The 10,374-nt window shown below is 38.6% G+C and overlaps 1 protein-coding gene and 1 pseudogene across 1 annotated transcript in view; one reads left to right on the plus strand and one right to left on the minus strand.

Moving 5' to 3' along the window:
* USP8 (ubiquitin specific peptidase 8) overlaps positions 1 to 10,374 on the minus strand; it is a gene marked incomplete in the record, with an annotated part of 87,600 nt that overhangs the window by 37,457 nt on the left and 39,769 nt on the right. Inside the window, 2 exon segments of the mRNA XM_027768389.1 lie at positions 2,607 to 2,769; positions 8,963 to 9,107. Of these exon segments, the coding sequence (XP_027624190.1) occupies positions 2,607 to 2,769; positions 8,963 to 9,107 (308 nt within the window).
* LOC114006194 (glycine cleavage system H protein, mitochondrial-like) lies at positions 6,948 to 7,937 on the plus strand (annotated as a pseudogene).

Here is a 10,374-nt window from a genome sequence, read left to right on the forward strand (position 1 = left end):
GCGGTGGCCCCACCCCCCGGGGGGGGGGGGGGGAGGAGAGTGATTTCTCACTTTCTGTCTCTCTGTCTCTCTCTGTCCTTCTGGCAAGTGCATGTGTCCTATAGCAAAAACCTCTCCAAAAAAAAATACATTGGTCCATTTCTTTGGCTTAACTTCCCAGATGTAAAATTGCTGGTTTAAAATTTTGATAAATGATGACAAATTGCCCTTCAAAAAGGTTATTCCAATTTATACACGTAACCAACAGTATATGAGAATGGCCCATCTTTATAATTTTTACCAAGCTGCCTGACATAAAATGGTATCTTGCTTTATTATTTCTTTATCAGTGAAATTGAGCATCTTTTCTATGTTTATTAGCCACTATATTGCTCTATGATTGAACTCATCCTTTGCTAATTTTTCTATAGAGCTGTTTGCTATTTTAATAATAAAGTTAATATACTATGAATATTAGGAAAAATAGGTCTCTAGTTAAGTTTTTGCTATAGGGCACATGTGCTTGCCAAAGAGAAACAGAGAGAGAAAGCAAGAAATCACTTCCTGAGGGAATGGCCGTGCCATAATCCCTCCTCCATTCTCTTCTCAGGATTTCGGGCATGCACACACACGCACACAGCATGATCTTCTGTGTCCAGGACTTGAACTGTGTAGTCACAGCCATGTGGGACCCAGTCACCTTAACCCCCACACCACAGGTTTTCCTGTACTGTAAATATTGTTACTAATAGATTTTCCCTTTATATATATATATATTTTTTAATTTTTATTTTATAGTTAAATATATTGGTCTTCCTTTATGGCATCTTGGTGTGGGATTAAGATAATAAAAAATATCTAGGGACCAGCAGTTAGCGTAATGGCTATGTCTCTGGACGCCCATGTAGTCGACCGCAGTTTGAGTCTCAGACCCAGTGGCTTAAACTCATGCTGGGTGCGTGTGTGTACGTGCCCAAGATCCCAAGAGGAGAATGGAGAAGGGGTTGTGGTGTGGCCATCCCCTCTGGGGGGTGATATCTCACTTTCTATCTCTCTGTGTCTCTTTGTCTTCCTGGCGAGTGCACATGCCTTATAGAAAAAACCTCTCCAAAAAAAAAAAATTCTAGCAGTTCGTTTTTCAATCTACACATTCGTATCTTTGATCCATTTGAGATCTAGCTTGGTCTAAGAAATAAGACAGGGATCCACTCTTTTTTTTACTGACTGGCTAGTCAGTTGTCCGGAAACAATTTATTTTAGTCCATCTTTTCCTTATTGATTTGTTCTGTCACCTTTGTCCTGCATTAAACATTTACATACCTTAGATTGAGCTGTATAAAACTGCCACTTTCATCAGTCAAAGTTAGGTAGATATTGGCAGTTTCATATAATCAAACCATATATGAGTATAGTTCTGGGTTCCTAAAAACACGAACTGTTTCAAGGCTTTTTAGATTGCCCTACCTGAAGAGAACGGTCCACCAACTGATTCTCCTACCAGCAGAGTGAGGTGTATTCTCACTAGCGTTCAGTGTGATCACTGCTTAATAATTTAGCAAGTTAAATTGAGCATTATTTTTCTAATCTTTGTTAACCTGAGCACTGAAAAGTAGCACTGTTTTATTGTGGATCATCTGATATGAATCAAGTTGACCATTTATTTATGGTATGTCCACTTTTACTTCCTCTTCTGTTCATGTCTGTGTCCACTAAAAATTTCACTAATTTACCTTAAGTATTTTTCTTATTTATTTATAAAAGTTATCAGATCTTAAATATTTTAAACCACTGCTATATTCAATGCAAATATTTTTGTTCAATCTGTCTTCTAATCTTACAATATTTCTTTCACACCTAAGTTTTTATTTAATTAAGTAAAAAATATCAGTCTTTTTTGACTTGGTGATATCTTCCTTTGCTTTTATAGTTTTTTTTGTTGTTGTTGTTAAGGTTTTTGCCATAGGGCACATATGCTTGAGACAGAGAGACAGTGAGAGGGAAAGTGAGAAGTCACCTCCCATAGGAGATAGCCGCACTGCAATCCCTTCTCCTCCATTCTCCTTCTGGGATTTTGGTTACACACGCATACAAGCCCAGCAGGATTTTTTTTTTTTGGAGAGGTTTTTGCTACAGGGCGTGTGCACTCGCCAGACAGAGAGAGACATAGAGACAGAAAGCGAGAAATCACCCCCCAGGGGGGATGGCCACGCTGCAATCCCTTCTCCTCTATTCTCCTCTTGGGATCTTGGGCACGCACGCACACGCGCCCAGCGTGAGTTTTAAGCCACCGGGTCCGGGACTTGAACCGCGGTCTAGTACATGGGAGTACAGCGACATAGCCATTACGCTAACTGCTGGTTCCCAAGCCCAGCAGGATTTTCAAGTTGCCAGGTCTGGGACTCAAACCACAGTCAGCATGTGACTAAAAGTTCTAAAACATTTTATATACATCAGTTTATTTTTATCTGGTGATTCAAAACAAATCTTTTAAGTTGAAATTCTAAAAAGTTCTACAATCAAAGCATGATGGAACTTTTAATCTATAAGATAAATAACTAGTTGACATGCCTTTCTAACAACCAGAGAAGGCTTAAAATGACAGAAAACTAACAAGGAAACTTGCTAACCTTGAAAAGTGCATCTTTCAGACTCCGAAGAGTTGTTCCAAGATGTAAATCTTTTGCAGAACTAAACCAGTCAAGAAGTACCACGTAATCCACATTGCCCCGCTTCTTCCATGTGTCTTTAGAATCATCTGGGAGGTTTGCTTCAATCCGACTAGCAGTGACTCTGAAATGTATTAACATTTGTATTGGGGCAAAAGTTGAGGAGAGGTCCCAATACCTAAGACACTAAAGTAAAACACTGAGATTTGTTCTACAGCTTATGTTACATGATAGCACAATTTAATAGATCCTGAGCTCAAACTGTATATTAAGATATAAATAATCTATACGGTTTAACCCATTCACTACTGCAAAATGCAGGAATATGATTTCAGTAATTATTAGAGACTAAAAGTACACTCAATTCTGATCCTTTAAAAAGGAGGGGTAAGGGAGCAAAACTAAAAACAGAGGAAGTCACCTGAGAACTTCTCTCAGCCAAATATAAAGAACGAGAGGATCACCTGGGTAATCCTCGTATTTCAGTTTTCTTACACCTCTATAGTTTTTATTAACCAAACACCTGGGTGTTTATTACACAATCACATACAGCATTTATTATGTACCACGCTGTTATAAAGGGCTTACTCTCATTGACCTCATGAAATCCTTGCTACAACCCTGTAATGTAGATGTCATCATTATTCGTAGGAAAACTGAGGTACAGAGAGTTTAAATAACTTGCCCAAAGTCACAGCTGGTAAATAGAACCAGAGTTAAAACTCAGGCACTCTGACTCACATCTGCACTCTCATTCAGTTACTTTGCTATGCTGCCTCTTAAATCGTGTCAACTGTGAACAGTACCAACTATATTTCAGCTCCCTGTTCAAGTCAGCCTTTGCTCACATAAGAGCTAAGTCCTTATAATGGCCTGCTGCACCCTCTTATCTTGATACCCTCAACCTATCTGTCTTCTCTAATCACTCACTAAGCCACTGACTTCTTTGTAATTCCTGATTTGCCCAGCATGCTCCTGCTCTTTGTACATCTCTTCGAGTCTTACTTATAACTTATTTCTGTAAAGCTTTCTTGGATTATTATTATTATTATTTTTTTGCTATAGGGTGTGTGCACTTGCCAGAAAGACAGAACGAGACAAAGAGACAGAAAGTGAGAAATCACCCTCCAGGGGGGATGGCCACATCGCAATTCTTTCTCCTCCATTCTCCTCTCAGGATTTTGGGCACTCACCTGGCGTGAGTTTAAGTCACCCGGTTCGGGACTTGAACCACGGTCAACTTACATGGGAGTCCAGTGACATAGCCATTACGCTATCTGCTGGTCCCTCCTGGATTAAAATTTTATGACCCACCCCCTACATGCACATACTCAAAACTATCATCTCTGTAACACTTATTAACATCAGATATGCTATACCTCTAGAAATTTTTTTTATTATCTATCTTATCCCATTTCCTATTAAAATAAAAACTATGAAGGCAACAACTTTTATCTGTTCAATAGTTTAAACCCAGCACTTAGAACCACAGAAACCTAGCCCATAATAAGTGCTCAGTAAATATTTGTCAAATAACTGAATGAATAATATAGATTCACTCTTCTAGGTAAGGGGTTCCATATTATTTCTAGCAAACCAATGAATGAATACACACACACACACACACACACACACACATACACACACATATAAATAAAGTAGGCATTTTAGTATTTAACTTATGATACTGGCAAACTGGGCAAGACTAATAAAACTTTCATCCATAAGTAAAACTAAATGGCTTGGATTATAAATGTTTTTTAAAATCCTGTTCCTATATACTGTAATGTTGGTTACTGTATCTTCTATGAAATAAAGAAGAAAAAGAAGAATAAAAGATATCTCATAATATCCTCTTCTGGTATACTGAGATCAGAAGAATGTTCGGTCAACAATGAATGAGAAAAAATTAAACGTGACATTCTTAAGGACCACTTCCAATGCTAGGGATACATTTGCTTAAATACTGTTCTCAGGATCAGTATTCTATAGAAAACACCTTGGAAACAATAGGGCCAACCTGTATTTCCCAATCTTTAGTCTTTTATGTATCATCTACAATCTGCTGCAACTCTTGCTCTTAGTATTTAAATTAATTAAAAGCAATTTTTATTTAAATAAATTTTAATAGGAAATTGTTTGTCCCTATAAATATGGAAATCATATTCAATAAATAAAAGTAAGTCTGAAAATAAGTAAAGTTTGCTATATTCACATAACAGAAAACCATAGAGCAATGAGAACAAACTACTACTACTCATAATGAAAATGGCTCTCACCAACATAAGGCTAAATATGACCAGGCAGACATGAGAGACTATGTATTAGATAATTCCACTTGTATAAAGCGCAAAAACAGACAAAACAAACATTTTTTGTTAGAAGTTGGTGGGTTCCTTGGGTGGGTGGAGATATGGGTAGTTCTTAGAGGCAGTACATCAGGGTTGTGGAGAGATGATACTACTGTTTCTTGGTCACAATGCTAGTTAAACAGGTGCATTCAGTTTGTGAGAACTCACTGAACAATATAGGAGTGCTTCTACATATATACTACACTATATTAAAAATTTAAAATATACCATGAAAAATACATTAGTCACGACTAGCTAGTTATAGACTCTTTCGCCTCCAGAAAGCTCTGAGGCCTACTCTGCTAAGAAGATTAGGAAATATATTAAACAGGTATACTAGCACCAAATTGAAACTCCTTTAAATCGATTCAGAAGGACTATAACAAAAACTAAAGGAGCAATTTTCTTAATATAGAAATCACTGTTCTTTAATCATCTAAAACTTAAAATCCTCTTGAGATTTACAGCAGTCCAATTTTCACATTTTGGAAAACTCTCAATGTAAATTCAATAAAGACTATTAGATGTTAGTACAGATTAGACAATCCAAAAACTAATTATAGCTTTGTCTTTTCAAATCCTGGAAATATATTCACATCTGCTTGATTACATTAAAGTACTCTAATCCCACTTTTAAATAGCATATTTACAAGTATTCTAATCTTTAGGTCAAACATTTAACAAGAATCTACAGTAAAAACAAAGCAGATTTTGTTATGTTATTACCTAATTTTAAAAATGTATACTTCTAGGGACCAGCAGTTAGCGTAATGGCTATGTCGCTGGACTCCCTCGTAGTTGACCGCGGTTTGAGTCCTGGACCTGGTGGCTTAAATTCACGCTGGGTGTGTGTGTGTGCGTGCCCAAGATCCTGAGAGGAGAATGGAGGAGAAGGTATTGAGGTGTGGCCATCCCCCTGGGGGGTGATTTCTCGCTTTCTATCTCACTGTCTCTCTCTGTCCAGCGAGCGCATGTGCCCTATAGCAAAAATATATACTTTTAATGCTAAATCAGCCCTAGGATGGACCACAGGTTTCAGTTAATCCAATCCAATAAGCTAAGACCCAGAGAGGTTACATGCAGGTACTTCAAAAAGTTTGCAGGAAAAATGGAATTAAAGCATGAGTTTATTTTGGTACGAAAAAGTTTGAAATCCATGCATAATTTCTTCATAATATGCATTTTCTATGAACTTTTAAGAGAGTCACCTTATTATTTATATAAGAATGCTCGAAACAGTGAAAATTGCCACCATGGATCTGCAAGTTTAGCTCTGGCACTAAGTCATGATGATTTCTAATGTACGAGATACCCATAAAATAACTTTAAATTATTTTATCAGTCAACAGCTTTCTTACTCAGAATAAATAGACAACACCTATTTTTTTTTTAAAGTAAATCCTTACTAATGCCAGGCACTGTGCTAAATTCATGTGTGTGTGTGTAGATATGTATAAAATTTCTCATATAAACATCCTGAAATCTAGGTACTGTTTGGTTGTTGGGAAAGTCATGATGCAGTTTTGCACAGAAAAATAAGTCATGACTTTCCCAACAACCTAATACTATCCTCATTTTACAGATAAAACATGAGTTTAAAGAACGTAGGTCAGTTGCTAGAAATAATGCAGCGGAGTTCACTGAATACAGTCCAACTGCAGAGTCTATCATTTTTCTTAAGTAGGTAGCTTTACTTCTTAAAAAAAGGAAGGTGGGTGGTGAGGGTGTGAATGGTGGCATTGAGGTAAAACAACACCATGTGAGGTTGACCCACGTAGGACTGTTCCGGGTTCATGCCTGTGGACTTCCCTAATATGCTGGCATGTGTGCACTTATAGACTGGGGCTGGCTGAAGGCCTGGATTGCGGTGTGGGGACCCTGTTAGGTGTGCTGTCTCTCTTGTTCATGGAAGAAAGAAAGAAATAAACTCAAAAAACAAGTTATTGAGTCATCCCACAGCACATGGTTCGGTACTACGCCCTTGGAGCCAGATTTGCAAGGCTGTGATTTGAGTCCCTGCTCTGGTGGCTTGAGAAACATACCAGGCATGTGTGCACACGTCTAACATCCTGACAGGACAGAGACAGAAAGAAAGGAGATTGTGATGTGATCACATACCATTGGAAGACTTTCATTTTCTCTCAAGCAAGAGCATGCACCTCTGGCAACTTAAAACAAAAAGATATGTGTATGCTCTTTTTACCATAAATGATAGTATAGGGAATTTTGACATGCAAAACAATTAGTGCACAATTTTAGTTAATCTGGTATAAATTCACAAACTTGTAAGTAGAAAATGAGAAAGAGTAGGAGAAATCAGTTAACAAACACCTGGGATGAAAGGACACACACACAGCGCTGCCAGCGGCGTGGAGTATGCGGGGGTATGGAGTATGCAGGGCCGTGGCCTGCAGCCTGCACAGGGCCTTGGCACCCACTGTGCCCTGCCCTGCCCACTGCGGCCCTGGCGGCTGCGGGTGGGCACCGTCCGGACACAACGCACGGGACTGGCTCTGCTGTCAGTGCGTAAATTCACAGAGAAACACGAATGGATAACAACAGAAAACAGTATTGGAACAGTGGAAATCAGTAATTTTGCACAGGAAGCTTTGGGAGGTGTTTACTGTAGTCTGCCTGAAGTTGGGACAAAACTGAACAAACACAGTGAGTTTGGTGCTTTGGAAAGTGTAAAAGCTGCTAGTGACCTCTATTCCCTTCTGTCAGGAGAAGTCACTGAAGTCAATGACGCTCTTGCAGAAAATCCAGGACTTGTCAACAAATCTTGTTATGAATGGTTGGCTGATCAAAATGACACTGAGTCACCTTTCAGAACTAGACTAACTAATGAGTGAAGATGCGTGTGAGAAATATGTAAAGTCTATTGAAGAGTAAAAGTAGAACCCTTGGGACCAGCAGTTAGCGTAATGGCTATGTCGCTGGACTCCCACGTAGTCGACCGCGGTTCGCGTCCCGGACCCGGTGGCTTAAAACTCACGCCGAGCACATATGCATGCGTGCCCAAGATCCCGAGAGGAGAACGGAGAAGGGATTGCGGCGTGGCCATCCCCCCTAGGGGGTGATTTCTCGCTTTCTGTCTCTCTGTCTGGCAAGCGTATGCGTCCTATAGCAAAAACCTCTTAAAAAAAAAAAAAGATTAAAAGTAGAACCCTTAAATAAAGTAATGTAAAACAACTTAATCCAGGCATAGTTGTCTTAAATTAGTGGTTGATAGAAGACTTAAATTGCAACTTTTAGCAATACCAGTGGATAAAGAAACTACTCTGAACACCACTACTGAAAAGAAAAACCCCTTAACTTTCTAATGAACATATTTTTAATAAACACAAAGTGCATCTTTTTCACAATATTCTATGATTCTTAGTCTATGCACAAGTATTCAGAATTCATGAAATTATCTGTGATTAAAAACTAGTTATAAAAATGATGTAATCAGTGATAACACTGTTAGCCTAAGCCTTATAGAACACTGTATAACCATCCCTGGATGTGGGTCAGAAGACTTCATTTTCTCTTCACTGGAAATCAGTGGGAGTGGAGAAAAGTTTTTGTTGTATAGTGTTAAAGAGCAGTACTATTGTAGTTTTCCCATATACTGCATTTGCTGGTGCTATTTTATACAGTTGAAGCAACAGCTTTGCAGCAAAATAAGACATAATATAATATTCAATTCCTCCATTAAAAAAAAATGACACACAAAGACTTACTCCTCTTCTTACAAGACTAAAATGCCGCAGATTAAAAAAAAAAAAAAAAAAAAAAAAGCCTAACTGGAATGCCTCTGACACTCTCCTTCAGAAAGGGTGTGTTTTTAAGAAGCAAAGAACAACAACAAAAAAAGGCAACAGAAGAGACAAGACTACTTTGCCACATCTGGTCTGGATGCTAAATAGTAACATTTATTACTGTCCACAGTTTACCATTTTAGCTAAATACAGAGTGACCCACCCTGGACTGATGGCTTCTTCAGGAACACTGAGAGAATCTGAAATACAGGAATCCTGAAAATCTTGCATTCTTCGAGCATCCATTATAATCAAGCTGATGTTTTTATCCATCATCATTGTGTATAGTTCCTTTGCTGTGATTGCTCCTTGGAATTGAGACAGACAGTGTAAGTGAGAAGACCCAGGGTCCATGTGCATTATCACTAATCACAGGACAAACAGCTTTCTCTAAACGAGGTTCACTGGGCATCATACACTTGCTATCCCATCATACTATTTATTATCTTTTAAAGCAACATTAAATATAATTTGTGATTTTAATATTTATCAAGACATCAGGGGGTCAGCAGTTGGCATGGTGGTTAAAGCACTGAACTTCCACATGACTGAACATGGTTTGAGTCCCAAACTTGGCAGCTTGCTTTCTCTCTCTTTTTTAAAATTTTATTTATTTATTTATTTTTTTGGAGAGGTTTTCACCATAGGGCGCGTGCGTTCGCCAGACAGACAGAGAGAGACAGAGAGACAGAAAGCGAGAAATCACCCCCCAGGAGGGTTGGTCACACCACAATCCCTTCTCCTCCATTCTCCTCTTGGGATCTTGGAAACGCGCACACACACTCGGCGTGAGTTTTAAGCCACTGGGTCTGGGACGTGAACCGTGGTCAATTACGTGGGAGTCCAGCGACATAGCCATTACACTAACTGCTGGTCCCTTGGCAGCTTGCTTTCTCACTTTCTCTCTGGTGAGCACACATGCTCTACAGCAAATTAAAGAAAATAATAATAATAATTATAAATAAAATTAAATACTCATTTAAAAAGAAAAAAAGAAATCAGTTTGGAGCTGCTAGTAAATACTTAAATATCAAAACTTACTACTGAGGTTACAATTACATATGGTATTGGCTCTGTTACTGATACAAAATAAAGAAAAAATTTAAAGTATGTCTTATGATTGATTTCCAAGTATTCCTAAGCCAACAAGCCAAAAGTCTGTTATTTGTGCTCCACATCAGGGCTGATGAACTGTGGCCACCTGTTTCACTGGGACAGTTTGTTTACATCTTGTCTATGGCGGCTTTCATGCTGAACAGCGGGGGTCGAAAGCTGCTTCAGAGACCACAGGGCTCTTCAAGTACACAAAGCTTCCCAAGCCTAAAATGTTCACTATTGTGCCCTTTAAGAAAAAGTTTGCACTCCTCATTCTATAGCCTATATTCTAATAAACATGTATTCTGATGTTAACTACAATAGCATCTAGCCAGAAAGGAAAAAGTACTATTGTATTTTTTTAGAAGACAAACAAAAAGAGGGACTGCCAGGTGGCGTGGTGGTTAAGGGTTCTGGACTCCCACGTGGCTTACCACAGGTTCGAGTCCTCGACCTGGTAGTTTGCTTCCTCACTCTTTC

This window comes from Tupaia chinensis, unplaced genomic scaffold (genome assembly GCF_000334495.1).
Source record: "Tupaia chinensis unplaced genomic scaffold, TupChi_1.0 Scaffold146140_1, whole genome shotgun sequence".
NCBI classification, from domain to species: domain Eukaryota; kingdom Metazoa; phylum Chordata; class Mammalia; order Scandentia; family Tupaiidae; genus Tupaia; species Tupaia belangeri.